Below are 22869 nucleotides of genomic sequence, written 5' to 3' on the forward strand. Positions count from 1 at the left end.
CAATTACAAGCCCTAATTTGTGTCCGCAGAGCGTTTGTTACCCATGTCAGCCCTGCCTGGCCCATCAGACGGGGCAGAACGTGGAGGAGGAGGAGGAGGAGGAGGAGGAGGGGAAGAGAAGGAACGCATCTGCAGAAAGGAATAGAATTTTTTTTCCACTTAAAAAAACCCCAAAACAATCCCCCCCTCCCAAAAAAAAAAAAAAAAAAACTTGGCTGATAACTCGGATTTAAAAAGAAAGGCGAGGAAAAGCCCCAGCCCCTTGCCTGCGCGGTCGGGAGGACGGGAGGGCGGCCGGCGCGGCGGGCCGGGCGCGGGTGCCGGTGCCGGCGGCCGCGGGGCGCCTGGATGCGCGGGCTCTAGGGTGGCGGGCATGGCCGACAAGCGGCGGTCCTCGCCAGGCACCACCATGAGCCTCAAGGCTCACGCCTTCTCCGTGGAGGCTCTCATCGGGGCCGAGAAGCAGCAGCAGCAGCAGCAGCAGCAGCAGCCACCGCCGCCGCGGCAGCCCAAGCGGAGGAAACTGGGCGGCGAGGACGAGGCGGCGGAGGAGGAAGGCGGCAGCGGCTGCTGCGCCAAGAGCTCTCCCGCCGCCGCCGCTGCCGGCAGGACCTGCGGTGACATGGACCTGGGCTGCGCCGCCCGCGCCGCCGTCGGTGAGTGCCGCCCCGCTCCCGCCGCTGCCCCGGCCCCGCTCCTCGGCTGGGCTCGGCATCCCCGTTCCCCGCCGCGACCGGCGCTTTCATTCCCCGCTATCCCTTCTGTCTTTCCACGCTGCGTGGGCACCCACCACCCTTCTCGCTGGCCTGGCGGTGAGATCCGCGGCGCCCCTCGGCCGCCGGCATGGGCAGGGGGGCTGCCGGCGGGGCTGTCGGTGCCGCGGCGCGGTGGAGCGACGGCGGGGGACTATCCCGAGCCCTGTTTCCGAGGAAAGGCAAAAGCTTATATGACACATATGTGTATGTGTGCTGCTGAAAGTGCATATGCAACGATGAATATAATTATGTGTGCATACACACACACACACACATATATATATATATATTTGTAATTGTATGTATACACATAGACACACACACAGCACCTACATATATGTGTGTGTGTAATTTGCTGTATGCAGTTTCACCCTGCGGGGCAGAAGCCCGTAGCCAAACGAAATGCGCCGCCGTCCTCGCACCCCGGACGGGCTGCGCCCGCCCTGGCCCAGGCACGGCGTGGTGGCGATGGGGCAGCTGCTCCCTGGCAGCCCGGCCGTGCCGCCGCGGTCCCGGCGCCCGGGTTCCCCCTTCCCCGGAGCCGAGGCTGCGGCCCGGGCCGGCCCGGGCAGGCCGTCGCTGCCGCCGGTCTGGCCGCTCGGCCGGGGCTGAGGGACACCCCGATGGCGAAGTCGGCGCTGCCCCGGCCGCTATCGCTCCTCCGCTCTCTCCGCAGGCGGCTGCGAGGAGGGATTCCTGGCGGGCTCCCCGCCCGCCTCCCCCGGCGGCTCCCCCAAGGGCTCCCGGCCCGGCTCGCCGCTGCCCACGCCGCAGGCGCCGCGCGTGGATCTGCAGGGCGCCGAGCTCTGGAAGCGCTTCCACGAGATCGGCACCGAGATGATCATCACCAAGGCGGGAAGGTAACGGGCACGGCGGGGCCGCCACCCGCGCGCTCCCGGGGCGGGCGGGCACATCAAAGCGGGCCCAAAGCGGGGGAACCCTCCAGATTTACGAGGCAGGTAGATGGCGATAATGTTAGATGGGCACGGGAGCATGTGGCGTTTCGGGTTTCCTGTTCATTAGGGCGAGGTCTGGGAGCGCCGTGCCCTTCTGGGGGGAAGCTTTTCTCCTTTCCAGGGGATACACATGGTAAAAACCTGGGAAGTATAAAAGTATTTGAACTTATTAGAAATTACAAAAACATATTTTATTGAATCCATATGCTACCGTCTGCATTTTCAGAGAGGCTTTATTAATGATTGAAACGCAGTCTTAAACAGCACAAAGCTGCATTTGTCTTAAGAGAGTCCAGTCGGGGAATTTCTGTTTTATCTTACAGGTGCACTGAAATAACAGCAAAAACTAGTTAGCCATAGTCAGGTTTTTACCCTCCTGCTTATTCAGAAATGGCGGAATACGATTTTTGTTTCCAATAACTACTTTTAATGGATTGTTTTTTAATATATATATATTTTATCACAACAGCAAATACTGAGTAAACTGGAATAACTTTCAGGTTTATAAAATGCAGAAGAGTATCTTATTAGCGTGCAGTTAGGACTTTTTTTTTTTTTTTAGTGCTTCAAGAATGAAATTTTCTGATAAAAAGCATGCCAAGCTAAGAGCTAAGGGCAGTTTTATGTTCAAACCACCTCATTGGTTAATTAATCCGTTTCTCCACAGAAGGATCTAAATCTTGAACGTTTGGTTTTTCGTCGTTTTTGTTTTATTTTTTTTTTTTAGAAATTTGCTCGTAGGTTCAAATAAAGAACCTGCTTTCAATAAAGACGTTTTACTATACCTTTCAAAGACAGAGTAGCTCTCGCACTTCACCTTTAGTAAGTTGCAGACAGGAAGTCCCGTGTCAATAAAGACCATATTGTTGGGTTAGAGCATGGCACATTGGCTTTTATAACTGCATCCTTGCGGTGTTACAATTGTATCACCGTAGATTTAGCTTTCTAATTCGCTGCTACAGCAATGATACACCATTTTTCTGGTGTCACTTGAACCTTAATGGCAATTTGCCTTTCTGTAAGCCTTGGGCTTCCTGGGTGGAGGTGGTGTTTGCACATCTCCAGGAATATATTTCTTACTAATATCTCAAATGGGTTTTAAATGTGTGTACTGCTAAAGTAAAGTCTCAAACCCAAATGATTTACTGTCTAACAATAAAGTTGAAATGATGTGGTAATAGCTGTACTCCCAAAGCGTATCCCCAAACATACAAAGCATTGTTCGAGTAAATGCACTTTAGAAATCTGTTTTGACATATCGAATGGGCCATTTCATGGCTATGTAACTATAATCGTCCAAAAGGACTCTGTAGGCTAAAAAGAAGAACGAGAAAAATCCCACGAAGCGGTTACTTTTCCTAAACAACCATTCCCGAGTCTGTTTCATATTAAAAATGACCTCTCTCTTTCCAATGTTCAGGCGGATGTTTCCTGCAATGAGAGTGAAGATCTCAGGTTTAGACCCACATCAGCAGTATTACATTGCTATGGATATTGTGCCAGTGGATAACAAAAGATACAGGTATGGTGACTTTAAGGCAAAAAACATATGATGTAAGCCATAGGGTGCTTGGCTGTTGGAAGAAAGTATTAACACAACATAAATTAGCAGAAGATCATGTTTAACTCTCCTTGAAGGTTCTTATTTTCATCCCAGTGTATTTTAGAAGACCATATTGTACCAAAGGCAACTAAAATTTGTGTTGAAGCTCTTTATGATGCATTTGCCTCACACTGTGTATGTACTGCAGGCAGATGCTCAAGTTTGGCTTTCAGAGTGCAGTTCTAGTGCAGTCAGGAAATGTTATAATATTTTATTCCTCCTCCTGACAGTAGGGATTATTTCCTATTAACCAATAAATATGAAAATGCACATTTTTTAGTGCCAAATGGTATTACGATTAACTGATAACATTAATAGCATGGATATCTGATTTAAATAACTTACAAGCTATGTGATGTGACTTAATAAGTAAGTCATGCTACAAATAGCTTATAGAATTTAATTTAAAAAGTGACATATTTCGTTGCTTAAACTAAAAAAGGTAATGTTTCTAATTACTGTTATTTAAAGAATTAATGGCATTATTGTCTGGAGAATGATGTGAGGAACAAAAGAGGTTGTTCTTTGAACATTTAGGAGTAGTAATTTTGTGCTGAAGCTCTCACTGTTTCGAGGGTAGTTGTGTTTTGAGGGTAGTTGTGTTTTGAGCGAGCTGGTTGGGCTCTGCAGAAGCCACTTGTGGGCCTGCAGCAGTCCCTGTTGTGAGTTGAAGCCGTTTCCAAGGTCTTGCTTTCCAGATGCAATCCCACGCTCCTGAGTAGCCGGGGGGAAGCCTGGCCAGAGTAGCTCAGAGGAGACAGGATCAGGTCTTTACCAATTGCAGGTTTGATTGTTTTAACCTATACTTAGCGTAATGTAGGGAAAACCGCTGCAGATTTAATTCTAGAACTAGGAATATTTCAGACCATGATTAAAAGGTTGGTTCTGCAGGAATGCTGCCTTGTTTCCTAAGCAAATGCCTTTCTGTGTTTTTCCTGTACTTACCTCATTGACTGCTATTTTGTCATTTTCTTGTGTGGTGTATAAGACCTTTCTTAGGACCATTTTTGATTTTGAGTTTCTCAACAAGTGGCACCAGATACCAGGGCTGACGATGCTCAACATATACAGTCAGGGGAGTATTTCCTGTATCTGCCATAGGAGGAAAAAAAGCTTCTTTTTCCTTGTACCAGTGCAGTGCAGTTCAAATAGAAGCTTTTTTTTTTCCTTTGTGTTGTGCGCATTTGCTTAACAATTATCTAAATGTATAATTCCTAGAAGGTCTGAACAATTCATAAATCCATAGAAAAACCAAGGTAATAATTCCAAATTTATTAAAATATTACTACTAAAAATTACAAGCGGTTATACTGAGTATGAATTGTTTAAACCTCATTTCATTTAAAATAATTACAGTCATACTGACCTACACTGTCTTCACAGTGTGCTACATGGTGCCCAGATAACTGAAGTAACTTAATGAGAGTAGTAGGAAGGGCAGTATTTTCTCAGTTGGCAAATTAGATTTTTTTTTTTATTCATGTATTAGTTTTTATCATGTATTCATGTCTTTAAGCTTTCCACTAAATGTTAATGTTTTACATGTTTTACTTGGTGCCTCTTCTCATTCTATTCTGTGATTTTTTTTGCTGTCTGTTATTTCAACTCTGGCTGTTTGTGCAGCTTCACACACTGTCTTGCAGATCTTTAAATTTCATAGAAATGACAGCAGTCACATGGAGCCTAGTCTTTAGACTGCTGACAGAGCAGATAGCAAAACTAATGGAAAGGAAGAAAATTACATATAGGTCTGGACTTCCAGCAGAATTTGACCTTATAAATATTTGGAAGCTTATGCTGTAGCTCACAATGTGTATTTATCACTGAATTTTTATGTATGTGCATTTATAAGTTTATTTACTTTTCTAGGAAAAGCATATATTTAGTATAAATCAAGAAATATAAAATAAATGAAAAATATTACAACAGTGATCTGGGGTGGAGAATTTGTCTGGAGGAGAGAATTTCTCCGCCATTCTAGATCTTAGCTATGCAGCTTGATCTGAATTGTATGGAGTGATACCTGCATTGGATCATTTTGTTTTCTGTTCTGACTGTGTTGCTTGTCTTTTTCTAATAAGGAACTGAATTTTGCAAATATATGATTTGATGAAGTCTTTCTTGTTTTCATTTAAAAATACAGCTGAATTACTGGATTTTTACTGTACTTGAAAAAGATAACTTTCAATTAATGCTTTTTAAACTGCTTTGTGAATTGCCTGCCTTCAAAATAGGTTTTTAACCAAAGCAGACACAATTTTTGTTATAAAATCATCTTGTCAGCACTGGCCTATCAAATGAAATACAGACTCCATGTTTTCATTTTTTTAACCTTTTTGCAATACCATCTAAGCCTATTAATATGGTCTACCGAAATATCAAGAGCATAGTTTCTCATACTTTCATTGTTTTTCTCTATCATAATGTTCTTTCCCTTCAATAGCTTTATTTATGGAGTCTTATATTAGACTCAACATGATAAATCTTCCAGATATGGAATTACTACTCAATTTGCTAAAAGAAGGACCAGCTTCTTCCCTATTTGCTGATGCCTTTTCAGAGCAGAGCTGTGGCAGTCAATGAACTGACACCAGCTTAAAGCTCATTTTGAAACCTAGTATTGAGACTGTGACTGATTTTAGGAAGAGCAAGGTCAGGTCAGAGCATGGATTTTAACCTTATTTTTGCAGGTGCCAGGACTATGTTTTGAAACAAACAAACAAACAAACAAAATTTCTTTTTATTTATGCGAAATTGTGCTTTTTCATGTTTTGTTAATTGATGGATTTTTGCTGTAAGCATGGGCCCTAATTTATTCATGCTGAATGGGTCTAATCGATTGTTTTGGTGCTAGTGGTTAGAGGTATTTGTTTTCTTTTTACAGGTATGTTTATCATAGTTCCAAGTGGATGGTGGCTGGTAACGCTGACTCCCCGGTGCCGCCTCGTGTTTATATTCACCCTGATTCACCCGCCTCGGGGGAGACGTGGATGAGACAAGTGATCAGCTTTGACAAACTGAAGCTTACTAATAATGAGCTGGATGATCAAGGGCATGTGAGTACTTGCTCTTTCTTCGGTGGCATTATGTGTAGGCACATTGCTCAGCCCTGAGAGGCTCTGACGTACAGCTGCGGGGTGCCAGAAATAGGCTTGACTTTTCAGAGTTGTTTTGGAACTTCACCGTCCACATCTAAAAGCTTCTAACTTTCTGCTCCGATAATTAACTGCTTATTAGAGCCTGCTGTTTTACTCCCCCCTCAAATAGAGAACTCCTTCTGCAAAGTAAGACTTTACAAGGCTAAATTGCCTAATACAGAGGGGCAGAATTGCTCTCAGTATTTCCCACCGAGCGTGTTACTCGCAATTTCTCCTCCGATCGAAAAGGACTCTTAAATTCACAAGTGGCTAGGAGAAACATTAATAGTGTGTAATACCTTCACGTGAATAAAAATACGCTTAAGTATTTTCTTAACCTAAACGTTTGTGTGAAATCCCGCGAGGTGTTAATAATTGCAGTCCAAAACGAATAACATGGGAGCTGGGTTTGCTCCGATGATGATTTATTGCATACCTTATGAAGCAAGACCCTTTCACAGCTGAGGCTCATTACTTCTGGAAAAGCTGGCGAAGACGTGTGCAGTATGAGTGTTCTGTTTGCAAGTTCTAAATTGTTTAGTTATGACATTATCTAATGTGACAAAATGTGTTATGTTAATATTTCCTTTTCTCTTGAAAACTGTTGAAACATGACAGATGTAAGCCAGTATCATTCCAGCAATCTCTGAAATAGTTTTACTTGACACCTTAAGAAATAATTAAAAAATGAGGATTGTTTTTAGTTGGGGTGAAGTCTTTGATTTTACAAACCCCTGTAATAAATGACAAATGTTGGCATCCTTTCAGAAGAAGCATCGAGTTCCAAGTTGTAGAGTTTTAAGATGTTAGAGGAAAGTTTTGAGACAGGATGTGGATTCCATTGTCCTTAGCATAACCCAATTTATTAACCAGGATACTTTCTCCTTCAAGGAAAGGAGTGAAAGAAAATATACCTGGCACAGAGCACAAAGATACCACACTCATCTTTCAGTATGGTTGTAGCTCTGTGACATTGAGCCAGGTATTTTGCTAATACATAGTCTGAGATTTTTCCCCCTAATTTGTGTTTGAAAATGCAATGATCAGAGGCAGGAATACAGGCGCATGGCTGACCTAACAAATGTGATAACAAGGATAAAAAAACTTCTATTTGTGCAATAATTGTGCAATAATTTTTATTATTTTATTTTGTTCTTCCTTAAAAGAAGTGTGGGGGTATTCATGCCTCTTAAGCTAGCAGTTAGCAGCTTTTCTTAGGATAGTACAAAAGAGGTTTTATATTGCTTCTTTCCAGAATTACAGTTATGGAGTCTTATTTGGCCGTGTCCATTTGAGTTAAGGTTAGCACATGAAGTTCCCTTAGTTTCCCCAGCATTGTGTATTTGTGATTCCTCTCAAGTGGGACTTGTTTTCCCTGAATCCTGAGTCTGTTGTAAGGGATTTGAAAGTGAAGCAGATGCAAATGGATAAAATGTTGCTTTTCCAGCAGTGAGCTGGCTTTTGTACTCAGTGGTTGCAGAGGGACGATCTGTGGGTACTGTGTGGTCCATCCGTGCACTTGCAGTTGCAAACTGCCCTGTGATAAAATCTCAGCTATGCAGAGAATTATGTTATTCTATTTTTAAATCCCAGATTTTAGCTTTGCGTTTATTCTGAACTGAAACCTGTGTAGTATACACAGCACACCATTATTTGTAATATGGGGGGATATAAATTTTCTGGTCTTTAGTTAAGTATTTTGGCTTGGAAACGAGTGAAGCAAACCTCAAGTACAGTGATTTGAGACACATTGAACTGATTCAGAGCTATGGCAATGCCCCTCCTCCCCAAAATGGAAATTTAAGTATTAAAATAAAAGGACAAAAGAAGGATGACTGTAAAATAATTTCATATTTCTCAAATCTGGAAAATTGCAAACATGTCATTCATAATTACCAGAAAAGGCAAAAGCAGAAAGCAGAAAAGTGTCTCTTCCAATGGGTACATTTTTTCTTTTAAAGTTATGGTAGTGTGGAATGCTGTATTGAAAAAGCTATGTAGCCTCTGAATGCCTCTAGCAATAATGGAAAACGAATAATCATATTTTGTGATGAATATAAAAAAACCAATTGTTTCTCATAAGCAGGAAGAAACCGTTTTTCTCAGGAGGGTACCAGGGGACGGATGGCGAATTAGAAGAGCTAGGAGTCAAGGCTGTTTATATTTATGTTTATATTTACTCTTATATCAGAAGTTCTGACTCTCCCACCCCTGTATGGGACATGGGGTATATTTTAGATTATTAGAAAATAGTTTTTTCCTCTCATGCATAGGCAGAGGGGTTCAGAGAAACCTCAGTGGGGTTTCCACCAAGCAGCATTGGCCTTTAGCTGTTGTTCTTTGGGAACGCTTTCCCTGCTTTCTGCTTCTGGCAATTTAATCCTTGTTGAACCTGTTCCTTTATGCTTCCTGTGCTTGTTGGAGGTGTAAGCTTTTGCAGAGTTATTGTGTTCAAGTCCTGGGGGTCGGTTTTGATCTCGAAGGCTTTGAGGTAGGGAGCTTGCATTATGTCAGTCTAGAGCCTTTTTACCTATTCTAGAGTATTAACTCTCAGGATCTCTGAGGGAAGTGGTTCATGTCAGTGGGAATAGAGACAGTATTTGCAAACAGGCACTAAGGTAGAATTTGTATGCAGTATTTATGTTGTGGCAGTAGCTGGTGGCAGCCAGTTCATTCCCGTCGCATAGTGTTGCCCTGGGATTAACATTCTGTGAAAGGAGATCAGCCATCTCTAAGAACTCACTGCTCAAGCACTTTCCAGATTCCATGCTGCCTGCTGCTGTTTTCATCAGCATTTCAAGTGGGACTTTGTGACTGTGCAGTTTTATAGTGCTGCTGAGCTCAGAGGTTTTTGAAATTCATATCTGCACACAGGACACTCTCTGATACATGGGTTCCACTTGTAGTCTGTGGAGATGAAGCAAAATTTATACAGACATGTTTTCCTTGTGTGTTTCTGATCTCAAAAGAAGTTCCAGAGTGAATTTCCTGCCTTGGAAATACTATAGAGTTATTAAGACACACACTATGGCTTTTATGTGTTTCATCTAAGTTGTGATCCTAAGGAAAAGTAAACCTGGATTTTGCAGTTGTCACTGAAAAGTGCATGGTCTGGATGCTCTTTGTTAATGCCTCTCATCCCTCTCTCATCTGTGGAATGAGTGCTTCATTGTAAAAGCAGTCTCTCCCTCCGGCTGGTTAGAGCTGGCTAATTTTTCTATTTCAATGCAATTTTTAAACTGAATTTCAGTGGAGGGGAAAACTCAACATTTTTTATGCTATTTTCCATGCTTTTCAACTGAGTATTTTTTGATGCAGAGGAACATCTTTTAACTTTTAGTGAAAATGAGGCTGTTAGTGTGTTAATTGTTCCTTGGTGGTTGGGGTGGGTTTTTTTCCCCATTTGAAAGTGGGGCGAGGCTGGAAGCAGAGGCGGACTGTAACTCTGCCCAGACTTGGCTCCAAGTAGCGAGCTCTGCTTACAGTCAATGGGCACTTATATGTTCTTGTCACAATGAAAAGCTGTGAAACATTAGTACTTGCACTTGCAGTTTTCGTCTTAGTACAGAGGGAATCCGTACTCCTCAGCCCCACACACTTCCCTAACTGCAGAGAGCCTGAGTGCTTGTGCTTTGGAGGGAGGATAAAGGATTTTTGGCAAAAACAGCAGCAAGGACTGTGTCAGTAGTGGGGAGGTGACCGTGTAGTCTTGGCACAGCCAAGTGGCTGAGGATTGGTGTCTCCCCTGTGAAGGAGTTTCTGGCTCTCGTTTGTTCTGGCTGAGATGGTTGTGCCATGGTGGTGCTCATGCTCAGGGTCAGCTCTGAGGCCTCATCGTGGCAGCAGCTCTCAAAAGCCATTGCAAAGGTAATCCCAGCTTTGTGTGGCTGCAGGTGTTCTCGTGGCCTTTGCTCTGCCTTCTACCTGTGGGTTCCCTGCTGCAGTTTCGTCTGTCTGATCATGATTTCTTGACAGCTGCTGTGGCCAAAGTTTAATTTTACTTTTTGTGAGAGGTTTATTCCCGCATGAAGTGTTTTCATCTTGTTCTGTGAGGACTTTGTGAAGAGAGGCAGGCTCTTCAGCTGTGAGTTGAATGTAATGCCAGTTCATATTTGGGAACACAGTGAGATTTCCGACTGGGGTTTTTTGGTGTTGGATTTTAAGGGCATGAAGGGAAAGTTGCTGTTACTGCAGATAAACTGTTAGATCCCATTGGTGCTTTTAAATGTGAAAGCCCCGTGAAACGAAATGCCAAAATCTCCTTTCCCTTAGCTTTTTCTTCACAGTAGCTTTAGGTGATGCTTTGAATAATAGATCTAGATTGTTTTTGGAGTGGAGATGTTGCATCTCTCTCTCCTTTTATGTCCTGTCTTCATATGTTGCATTTTAATTCACAAGGGCTTTGCAGTTATGCATTATTTAGAGTTTGGAGTCCTTCAGATCATGAACAAAGATCCCATTGTTAGAAGACCAGTACAAAATCAAGAAAAAAAAATATTGCTATGGAGTTGCTAACTGCCAAAACAGCATGTCAGCACAGGAAATTTCAGTACAGGACAGAGGCCAGACAGGTTGTTCCTAGGAGATGACATGGATCAGTTTAGCTGTAATAGCCACCCAGATAAGCAGTGGGAGGTGTTCATCCATGTGCTGCTTTGATATCATTTGTTCTGATGTGTGAGCAGATCTCTTTGTAGCTGCCAGGGTTATCACTGATGTGTGGGCCAGCAGTGGTTTGCACCACAGAGCTGATGGGGTGAAGTAATCCATGTGGGAGAGAACATGGCATGCTCAGTGGCACCCAGACAAATGGCAAGGCACAGAATTGCAGTGGATTTGAGCTGTGCAACATCTTTTCTTGATAATTTCTTTTTGTGTTGCACCAGCATCTCCCCTGGTACCACTGGGTGTTCAGAGGGAAACAGGGTGAGGAATGTGCTGTCCTCTCTGCATTTTCATTTTGTAGATCTTTGCCATTGGAGAACTGAAAGGAGTGTTGTAAAAGAGAAAACACTTCTGCACAATAAAAAATCTTGCTCTGTTCAGAAACTTGAAAAAGACTTCCTATGAGAACATCCATAGGGCACTCCCTGAGCAAATTAATTGGAGCCTGTGATGTCATTGTCAAAACCTTACTTAAGGGCTAATAAAACCCCTGATTATCCAGAAACTGGCCTTACCAAAACAGGGTCATGTAATCTGGCCAGGACCAAGTGTATTAAACTAGCCAAACTCTAGTTTATCCAAACAAATGTAATGTCCTCTATATAATTTGGGTGAATGAACTTCCATGGTGTCTGACATAGGGGCTCTGTTGAGTGCTTGAGCACACGCACATTCTGAGTCTACTCATGAGCAGGAAATTAAAAAGCTTCCCCAGAATGTTGATTAGTGGTTCCCCAGGCAAATAGCCATAGGACTATTTATTTATCAAGTTACTAATTTCTTAGGTCTTCCAACAATAATAGCTGAACTTCAATTTTCTTTTTTTTTTGAAATTTTTTATTTTAATAGTGGTTAGCTGAAGTGGAGTAAAATAGAGGAAAAATTCTGTATTTTAAATCTCCTTTAAAATTGAGGTAAAGTACCAAGAGGTGTCTGTGTGTTTAATTTATGCAGTATGCATCCACTCCTCTTTTATGATTTATTTTTGATTCAGTTTTTTGTATGCTGGGAGGGTTTTTTAACTGAAATTCACTGTCTGTTTTATGGATCGATTGCTATTAACACTTTAGAGTTTTGGATTTTGTTATCATTTTACTCTTAATTTTATGCTTCTTCAGAGTGTGAGTCTCAGCTTGTGTTCCAACCAAGATTTGTTTCCAGCCTTTGGGCTATAAGGAAAAAAATTGCTCTAATAGTACATCCTGAAGATTCCAAAAACAAAAGGCAAAATTCTACTGCTGTTAATCCTGTTAGGTCAAATCCAGACTTCAGTGGAAAAAAGTGACAAAACTTTCATAATTCCTGTGGGACCTAGACTTCATTCCTGAATTCTCTTTTTGTTTTTTTGGGTTTCTTTTTGTTTCCTTTTTTTGAGCCAGTTTCAAATAAGCCAATCTCTGAATTTGGAGCTCCTGAGTCGTAATTTTTAAAAGCTTAGGGTTGGTAATAACATAAATGCACAGGGATTAGACTACTGTAACAAGAACCTTCAGAGGTTAAGGAAAACATTTGATTTCCAGTAAGTGGCATGGTAAACACATACCATAATCTGTTCCAAAAAGCTATTAGTCCTGAAACAGCAGGGTGTCCTTTCTAACAAATGTTATCTTTTTCCTTGCATGACTGCATAGATTATCCTTCACTCTATGCATAAATATCAGCCTCGTGTCCACGTCATCCGAAAAGACTGCGGCGATGATCTGTCCCCTGTCAAGCCCATCCCTTCGGGAGAGGGGGTGAAAGCCTTCTCCTTCCCTGAGACAGTCTTCACTACTGTCACAGCATACCAAAATCAACAGGTAATTCAGGCTTTCTGGTTAGCACTTTTCGGGCTTTTCAGAGCAGACCAGAGATGTAAGAGATAGGAGAAAAGTAGACGCTATCATTATATCACTTATGAAAATAGAGCTATCAATTTTTTACTACAAGTAGTTTTCACTGTTAGTATTGCTTTAGTACCTGGAGGCCATAGCTGAGCCTTCAGAGATGCTGCATGTAAAAAAAAATCTTTCTTATTATTATGAAGATCACACAGTCCAATTAGCATGCTTAATGGTGTCTTGATTATAAACACAGTATTGAAGAACAAGGCAAAGAGCAGTCTAATTTTTAAAGGTGTTTCTGTACCTTTAAATGTGGATATGTTAGACTTTTTAAAGACTTTTTAGACTTTTTAAATCACTTCTGTTCCTGACTCCAGTGCTTTTAATACTCCCAGGACCTTAACAGAGAAGCTGAGTTCTGAAGAAAGTTGTAGTTGTTTTTATTAACTGCATTCAGCCTATATTATTAAGGACAATTTATCTGGGTCCACATGGATTCAAAGTCAAAAGTGAACTGCAGGTTGTATCACTCAGCTCTTTCTACCTCTTGTTTAAGTTTCAGCATACATAGTTATTATTGTGACATTTTATTACTTCCATATAAATTATTGCAGCTGTGTTTTTTTAAATTTTGAAATACTCATTGATAACTTCACAGAGAGAGGAACAGGAGAGCTATGTAAATACTGAAATATAAGTTTTTGGTGATTTTCCCATTTATTAAAATAATTTACAGTTATTTGGGATGTGGTGTGTTTTGCTGGGTTTTTGGTAGATTGGTTTGGTTTGGGTCTTTTTTTCCATGGAGGATAATAACCTAGAGATAATCTCTCTTTTCACATTCCCCTCTTGACCAGTACAGAAATAAAATTTAATTTAAATTTTATTGCAGTTAGACAGTGAACTCTCTTAAATGAAGAATGACATTTGCCTGAAGTTTTTTCTCAGTAATTCCTACTGCCATTTGACAGCTTTAAATACCTATTAGCATCTCCAGGGATGTGCAAAAATAATGATCAGAAGATTGGTCCTTATTTTGCTATGTTTCAGGACAGCAATCTTAAACCATTCAAATATGAAGATATTTCCTCTGTCAACTTTTTTTCTGTCAGGAGAGCTGTTTTCTGTGCTACTTATCTGAGTTTACAGGCAATAATTTTTCTTAATAATATTCACAGATAACTCGTCTGAAGATTGATAGGAACCCATTCGCCAAAGGCTTTAGAGATTCGGGCCGTAACAGGTAGGTGTGGGGGAGGAGCTGGGCTTCTTCCTGCTGACAGAACCAGTTTGTGAAGGCTGTTCAAAGTCAACACCTGCACTTACAGACAAACTAATTAGAGAACTCAGACTCCTTGAGGGACCACTCAGACTTCCCAGCAATGTTCTTTGTGGTGAATTGCCATTGCTACACCTCTGACCATCTAGGTCAGGAACAGACTGGCACTTGGCTTGACTCATGTGCTCAAGTTTCCTTTCAGTGGAAGCAGTGACACACCATGGAGGCTGCAAATGGACTTAATGTATATTCAGGTCCGTGATTTCAGGCTGTGCTTGAAATCTCCTCTTTCTCCTGGCTGGAGACAAGTTGCAGATACCATTGTCAAACTACATGCTCAGGTTCTCTTGCAAGTAAGGGGCTCATAGGATGGGTTAGTGGCTTGTTTCCTCATTAAGGGGGAGAAACTGGTTTGTGCAGTAACCTTATGTTTAGTACACTTGCCTAGGAGGTGGGAGACCTGTATTCAAGTGTCTGTTTAGTCTAAGGAGTTTTAAATCTTCTTCCTAGGTGAATACCTTTTCTAGAAGGCTATAGAAGACCTTGAACTCAGGCTGGTTTCCACCTCTTCTGTGGTGGATGGACTGATTAATTGCTTATTCTCTCTTGATCCATGAATCTTTCAAAATAGCAGTGGGAAATCTGTGTAGTGCAAGGTGGAGACTTAGGTCTGGTCCAGGCTGCCAGTGCCAATGAGGTATTTTATCCAATGACTGTTTATTGCAAGCTACTTAAGCCTGTTTTGAATTGTATGTTAAACCATTTCAGCTAAAAAAAAACCAAGCAGTATTTCAATGTGGTGTATAGTATACATCAGTTCCAGCTACCACATTGTGTTTGGTGTCTGCAGCTGCTATATTTATGACCAGGCCTTGCAGAGAAGGGAGCAAACTGTGCTGGTAGGAATGATCAGAGAGTTTCTTTTTGATAGTTGTTTTATTGAGCTTCTCTGTTAGCAGAAGTTACAGCATTAAAGCCTGTTTTACATAAAACCCAAGTTACATAAAACCTGAAGCTGGACAGTAAATGACAGTAGTTTTTGGAAAATGACTACTTATAGAAGGGATGACGCAGTTGCAAAGACTTACAGGCATTCACTGTATGAATTCTATTCTTTTTAGTACGTCTGAGATTTTGTCTTCTAGCAAGAAATAAGTATCCATGTTCTGGCCACTCACACAAATAGAGCTTTGCCCTCTTTTGTAGGTTTCTGGTTAGAAATGAAGTGAACAGTAGCTTCCAGGTAAATGCAGTGACTGGAGAAGCAAAACATGCTGTGTGTACTTTAGGAAGAAGAAGGGTTGCCATACGCGCCATGTTTGAAAGCTCTCTCTCTCCTAGGCAGTGTCTCTGCTGTGCTTGCTGTTTGCAGAACTATAAAATAAGTACCATGGAATCTCCTAAGAAGTCTGAAACCCTGATCCTCTGAAAAGTGCAAATTTAGGTGGACTTAGAATTTTTTCCATAAGAAACAAGAGAAGATATCCTTTTAGACAGCAAGGAAAGAATTGTTCAGAAATCAGTTTTGAACAGGTTGTAATGTGGTGGGACAGCTCTGGAATTACCTGAGGATGATGTAATAGTGCTGCATCTGCAACCACACAAATACAGTTATGGGACTGGGTGTCTCCAGAGAGGGGTTTTTTGTTTGGCTGCTAGGAATAGTCTGGTTCAGGCATTGGAAAAAAAAGCAAGGTATTTTGATTGAAAGTTATTTTTTATGGAAATGGATTAGGAAGGCAAGTTCTGAAGGAAGAGTCAGCATCTCTAAAATGTTTTGGAGCAGCCTTTAGATGAGGTCTGAGTGCTTTTAATCTACAAACACACGCGTTACAGAATTGACTCTGCAAACTCTTGTTTGTTGCAAATTGACATTGCTTACTGAAGTCGCTATCACTGTTTTCTTTTGTAGTCTGCATTTCTGGATAAGCATGTTTGGCAATTCAGCTCAGTATTTTAATTGTCAGGGAAAATTTCTATTGGTATACTCAGTGGATTATTATTTTGCTCTGTCACTAAATACTGAAATTAAATGTTAAGGTTCTGTTATCCTCATTGTTCTAGCTGGTGTGTTTATCATTGAGGCATTTTAGTCTGCAACAAGTTTAAAAAAATATTGTGGTTAAATTATACCAAACTTTTCAATATTGTTTTTGTGCAGCTGTCTCACTCTGCACTGCTGCATGCAGTAATTCAGTTTAATTAAAAATATGCCCTTCTAGGTCATTCCTGTTCAGTCCCACAGGTCATTTTACAGAAATCAGTAGCTTCACCTTTTAAAAACATTCCCAGTGCATTTGCAAAGTGTGACAGAATTTAGGTGCTGAGAATAGTTTCATTCTTCAGTTGGGCCTTAAGTTTGACCCTATAAAAACTTCTACTCAGGAAAGGACCAGAATTTCTCCCTTTAAATACTTTGGGGAAAAACATAACTGTTTTGTTAAATAAACTTGGGCATTTGATAGCACACATTAGGATGCTGATAAAATGTGGAAATTTTTCAAAGGCATCTTGTATAAATTATCGCCTTGGCTACATTCCTCCAGGAGGTGGCTTTTATCTCCACTTTAACTAGAAATGAAAATTCACCATTACTGCAGAAAATGAAGGCTATCTTTTTAGGCCAGGTTCAGCTAATAAACGCTTTATAAGTGTTTCCTGACAGGCATTTGTGTTCCTGCTGGAAGGAGTAGTATCTGAACATGTCGGTTGCTTCAGACTGGGTTGCATAATTCAAGTTTACAAATATTGCTGCTCAAAGGCAAGCACTTGTCTTTGGTGTGTGTCTGATGCTGACACTCAACAGGCCTCTGGCGCCCAGCAGCCAAAAATAACAGCAAAATTGTACCTCTAAGTTTGTGTACCTCTGAGGTGTATTATTCATAAATAATTGTCAGAAAACAAATGGGCCTTTATCTTCAGGAAGCAGAGAGTTTTCTGAACAGTGTCTGACACCATTGTCTACACAGTTCTGATTTCTCAGGACACTGTTGCAAGAAAATGAGTGAAAACTTTTAGTTTCTAAAGGTATTTTGCTTAGCAAAACAACATTTTTTTTACACATGATTTTGGTAGCAAAATAGCTGTACATCCTTGCCTTGCTTAGTTCTAAGTGCAATTTTCCACCTCATCAGTAATGACTGGGAATCCTGTTTTAATAGAAGTTGCCAGTGGATCACCTTTATTCTGGGAAGAAATGGCAGATCATCCCTCTGGCACTTAAAACTTTAACTGCCAGAGGGATGATCTCTTTAAGAAATATACTAGCAAAACACTTAGAATAATTTTAGCTAAATCTTCTCACTCAAACAGCCCTCCCAAAAGGCCAAAAATATTGAAATAGAGAGCCAGGCCTGTGGAATTGGAAAACACTTTGTGCAGCCCAGTGGTTGCAGGTCCCTGTGGTCTCATGGATGGGCTGTAAGGCTCTTTTCTAAAAAGTAAAATCAACTTGAAAATAATCCTGAAATGTTTATATGTTTCTGAGGTGGAGTATTCAGAGACCTGTGGCAAAATACATCTTGCTTTCATGACACCATGGTTCTTTTGTTCTAAATAGAATGGGACTGGAAGCTCTGGTAGAGTCTTATGCCTTCTGGAGACCTTCTCTGAGGACACTTACATTTGAAGACATACCTGGGATACCCAAACAAGGTAACGAGTGTCTTTGTGTTCTTTCAAAACAAAAATGAAAGATGAAACTTTGCCCATCATACCTTATGAAAGTTTAGGTAAGTGTGTCACTCACAAGGCAAAAACAACCAACTAACCACAGTACAGCCATCCCCTCTCATCAGTTATTCTAAGTTAGAAAACTAATGCTAACTCAACCACCATGGGATTAAAATGTTAGATTGCAAAGAAAAATCAGATCACATGTGGAGGAGAATGCTAGTTATTTAAGGATTGAGTAGCCTACTCCTTAGTGTTATGCTCTGGCTGGACACAAAACGTAGTGATCACTTACAGATGACTTCTGTTGTACACATGCAAACTGCAGTGTAGGAATTACTTGTGCTTTCAAGGCAAAAAAAAAGAGAAGAAATGTTCTCTTAAGTAATGAGTAAATAGGAAGAAGCTTAATTTGTTTTCTTCTTAGAGCCCCTTCTGGATTCTAAAAGACCTGAAAATTGTTTAGTAAATGGGCCAACAAACTTTATCGGCATCCTAGAGCTTAAAGAAATGGATCACCTCTAAGTTTTGCTTTTTTCTGCTCCTCACTCTTTGTTGGAAACCTCTTTCTTTCCACTTTCCCCGTTGTGCAGGTAGTGTCTTGAATGAGAAAAATATTTAAATGGCCCGTTTGGACAGAGAGTGGAATCTCTGTACTCTTTTCTGACTTTTTTTATTTCCTGAGTATACACCAATGCACATAGAAAACCTCTTGGCCTTTTCCCAGCTAAATCAGATGTATTGCTCCCAATTCTTTGCATTTTCTGCTACCAAATTTACAAACATCCAGTCTGGTTTCTTGATAATGTATTGATTGAAAAGTTGTTAAACATCTTCAGAGCAAAAACCCAGAACTTAGAGAAATTCAGAGAAATCACTTTTGTCAGCGTTTTGGTTCACTCCTTTGAGAAATCTTGTGTATCAGTCCTTGATGTGGGGAACTAAAAGGAAGGTTTGTGCCAAGTCATAGACACATTGGATGGGTGTTGTCAGAGTTTTGGGCATAGCATGGGGCTGAGGGATGGTTTCATCAAAAAGGCCTTTAATGAGAAGATAGAATGAGACCTGAAATACCTTGTCAGACTGTGTAAGACTGAAAGGCAACTGATGATGCAGTTAATCCATTTAGGAGACAGAGCAGCTTTATTGGTTGTTTGTGTGTAGGAGCATTGTTTGGGAGCAGGGGAACTGCTGCTGCAGTGAGCTTCTTGCTTCCTTTTCTGCTGGTGCCCGAGGTTAAGAAGATTGTTGAAGTCCTTGATATTCTGGGAATGGAAACTTGCAAAATCTTTAGTCATCTATACCTTGGACATAGAGACTTTGTGAAAGACCCCATTAGAAATTTGTCCTGGTTGTTAACACTGAAAGTGCCCATCTTCAGGTAGGGGATGGGCATTTAAAAGAATTAAAAGAGATTAAAAGAAAAATGTGTCTTATAATTTCTGTAATGTGGTAGTGCCTAATGATGCCTTGTGATTGTGGTGTCCTGTTAACAGAGAAGCAGCAGCAGGCAGTGTTTTTTAATAATGTATATTTCTTTTTACTAGCTCACCTATTATGATAATCTGTTAACTTACTGACAGAACTTCTCTCTTTGCAGCAACAAGCTGTTGGATTGTTAATGTGATTCGTAAACAGGAGGTCTTCCTTGTTAGTGTCTTCTGCATGGGAGACTGTAAAAGGCCCCAGTTAATTTTTCCATGCTCAGTTTTCAGGAAGATGCAATCTTTTAAGAAAAGGAAATCTTCCTTGCAGCTGAGAAACTTTTAGTCCTGAGAAAAGACTTCACCTGTGGCAAGCTGTGTGCTTTCAGGAGCATTCAGTGCTGGTATTCGTAATATAAAGTTCTGATATCAGTAAATGAACAATTTGCAAACAGTTTGCTGCAAACCTACCCATTCAAGAGATGAAGCAGCTATGGGCAGTGTTCAGCTCACACTTTTCCTGAAGTTGTTCTGAATTTTTTGGTTGTTCTCAGAATTTTTTTGGTTTGAAGTCAGAAGTTTTTTTGTTCTGAAGTTGGGAATTTTCCCGAAGCTGTTATCTGTGAGAGTCTCTGAGCAAAGGAGCTTGTTCCTCAGCTGGTGCTCTGACAGTGACAGACACTGAAACACATTCTGCACTGTAGCAAGAGCTACAGGACAAGCCAAAAATCATAATTTTTAAGAAGGCTTCCTGTGATAGGGTACTCACTTGACTAAGTCTTAACTGCCATGAAATTTTCTTCCATGTCATATAAGAAGCAGTTAACCTTTTGTACAGAAGCCCTAATTACTGAGCGATGGTTGTAAAAACATAACTTAAATTCTCTTTCTTGGTCAAGTTGTTTCTTTAGAAACATGCATGTGATTCACTCACACATTTTCCTGCACATGTATGTAAAAGTTTTTAATTAATATGAGTTGCATTTCATCTCAAGTGTTATTATAAAAGACAAAGGTCTTGATCTTTCACCTAGGAAGTGGACTTTTCCCAATGTGCTTCTTACACTGTAATATTCTCTTCCAGGAAATGCAGGTTCCTCTACTTTGCTCCAGGGATCTGGCAGTGGAGTGCCATCTACCCACCCTCACCTTTTACCGGGCTCCCCTTGCTCCTCTCCAGCCTTCCACCTCAGCCCCAACACTAGCCAGCTGTGCACCCTTGCTCCAGCTGACTACACCGCTTGTGCGCGCTCAGGCCTGGCCCTGAACAGATACAGCACTTCCCTGGCTGAGACCTACAACCGGCTCACCAACCAGGGCGGCGAGACCTTCGCTGCCCCAAGGACTCCCTCCTACGTCGGCGTGTCCAGTAGCACAACTGTGAATATGTCCATGAGTGGCAGTGACGGGGATGCCTTCAGCTGCCCGCAGACTGGCTTATCCATGCAGATTTCAGGGATGTCTCCACAGCTCCAGTACATCATGCCTTCCCCATCCAGCAATGCCTTTACCACTAACCAGACCCACCAAGGCTCCTACAACACGTTTAGACTGCACAGTCCCTGTGCGCTCTATGGATATAACTTTTCCACATCCCCTAAACTGGCTGCCAGTCCTGAGAAAATCGTTTCTTCCCAAGGAAGTTTCTTGGGGTCCTCGCCAAGTGGAACCATGACGGATCGGCAGATGTTGCCCCCCGTGGAAGGAGTGCACTTACTTAGCAGTGGGGGGCAGCAGAATTTCTTTGACTCTAGGACCCTAGGAAGCTTGACACTCTCGTCTTCTCAAGTGTCTGCACATATGGTTTGATGAAGCCTTTAAGTAAAAGTACAGTATGTTTGGTGTCTGCAATGTATTTCTTTTGGAATATGAAAGGACACTCGATGTAGCTTGTAAAGTGGGTGTATATATAATATGAGAGGAAGTTTCACTGAAATTTTGACTTGCTTCTGGCCAGATTATTCTTCTATTTTGAGTTACACAGAGTTTGCTACGGTGCAGACTGCTTTAGTTTTCTGGTATAATACACTTAGTTGTATAACACGTTGGGACATATGCAACAAATTAAGTAAGACTTCCTCCCCTTTCCCCCTCCTCTGTTCTAACCCCTTTAAAGAATGAAGTGACACTTGGAGTATTAAACAACACAAAAAAGCCCACTTATATTTTCTGTAGTACTAGCGAGTTTCTTTAAAACATTCATACAATAAGCTGATGCACCAAAGGCATTTTACAAGTTTCTTCTGTTATAAGGGATACAAAGGTTATTTGGACTTCTTAGTGCTAAGCATCAAGTATCCAGCCTACAAAGTAAATGGAAAGATTAGTTTGCCTTCTCATGATATGCTGGTTTTAGCTTATCAATGGCACATCATTCTCACTAGAATTTGTTTTTTTCAGCATTAGTCTAGATTTATGATTATATATTTGAGGACAAATAATGAATATTCAAATTGTGGTGATAGGAATAATTCAAGTCAACAGCACTAGAAGCAGCATTCCTTTGTATGAAATTAATGTTGGGGTGCTTAATTTTTGTCAAAGGTAGGGCTTGATGCATATTTTTCCTCCATAAATATTGCCTATAAGACATTTACTGGACAGTAGAATATTCTAATGTATCTTTGTTTTTGTATTTTTACTTTTTTAAAGGAAAATTCAGTTTGATTTAGGAAAAAAAAAGAAGTGAGCAGGATGAAAAATTCCGTTATTGGTTTTACCTGTTTTGTTTGTGTGACATGTTTTGGGTTTGTTTTTTTTCTTTTGTGTTTGCTTGGTTGTTTTTGTTTTTTTTTTTTAATAAGGGCAATAGGTCCTGCATCCTCAGTATTTCAAAAATGCATCACCTGTATCAAGTAGGTAGATGAGCCAGTTTGCCCAAAAGTGTTTCTGGAAGCAGAACGTTGTCATAGCTGCCTTCCTGTTGCTCTGCTTTTGTCTTGGAATCAGAGAAGTTTCTTTCATTCCCACCCCTGGTTTCTAAATGGCACTTGTAAGAATGTAGATCACCATCTGCTCCTGACCAGACTTCTCCAAAGTCCCAAGGACACAGGGAGACACAATGGTGAAATTTCTGCCCTCATCTGCACCTGCACAGCCCAGGTGTGTATCAGTCCTTCTGCAACAGCTGCCTCTCAGCTGCCCATCTGTCAGAGCTGAGCCACAGGGGTTGGAAAACAAATTTTAGTGCTTGACAGAACAGGTCATCTCCAACAGTATGCCAATCCTAATTTATACTGTGCAGGTGATGTAAAGGCATTCTAAGGTGGGTACAGATGTAGCTTGAAAACGCTTCCCCAGTCAGCATTAAAGGAGATTAAGGTCGTTCAGGTTTATGTTTGTTGGATTTTTTTGGTGAAGGTGAATTTTTATGTGTCTCATGCGTTCTTATATCTTTTCAGGCAAATAGTGGGCTTACCCACTCTCACTTCAAAAAAGACTCATTTCAGCTAATATTTCTTCAGTGGGATGGAAATTATATATGCAGAAACAGCTCTCTTGCTACCTCCTCTTATCCGGGAATAGAACAGCAATCTTTAAGCCTGTGCCTGAAGA

At 41.1% G+C, this 22869-nt stretch overlaps 1 protein-coding gene across 1 annotated transcript; it reads left to right on the forward strand.

Annotated features, from left to right (window-relative positions):
- Positions 1–373: 373 nt before the first annotated feature.
- Positions 374–22067, forward strand: TBX18 (T-box transcription factor 18). Its single transcript, XM_036380466.2, has 8 exons — positions 374–656; positions 1432–1615; positions 3132–3233; positions 6199–6370; positions 12748–12915; positions 14118–14182; positions 17778–17872; positions 20399–22067. The coding sequence occupies exons 1-8, from the start codon at positions 374–376 to the stop codon at positions 21121–21123; spliced, it is 1794 nt and encodes a 597-aa protein (XP_036236359.1). The 3' UTR covers positions 21124–22067.
- Positions 22068–22869: the final 802 nt, after the last annotated feature.

Source organism: Molothrus ater, chromosome 3, assembly GCF_012460135.2.
Source record: "Molothrus ater isolate BHLD 08-10-18 breed brown headed cowbird chromosome 3, BPBGC_Mater_1.1, whole genome shotgun sequence".
Lineage (NCBI taxonomy): Eukaryota > Metazoa > Chordata > Aves > Passeriformes > Icteridae > Molothrus > Molothrus ater.

Coding starts and splice junctions, on each gene's coding strand:
- TBX18 (XM_036380466.2), top strand. CDS start 374: ATGGCCGACAAGCGGCGGTCCTCGCCAGGCACCACCATGAGCCTCAAG. Junction 1,616..3,131: donor ATCATCACCAAGGCGGGAAG/GTAACGGGCACG, acceptor TCCAATGTTCAG/GCGGATGTTTCCTGCAATGA. Junction 17,873..20,398: donor ACCTGGGATACCCAAACAAG/GTAACGAGTGTC, acceptor ATTCTCTTCCAG/GAAATGCAGGTTCCTCTACT.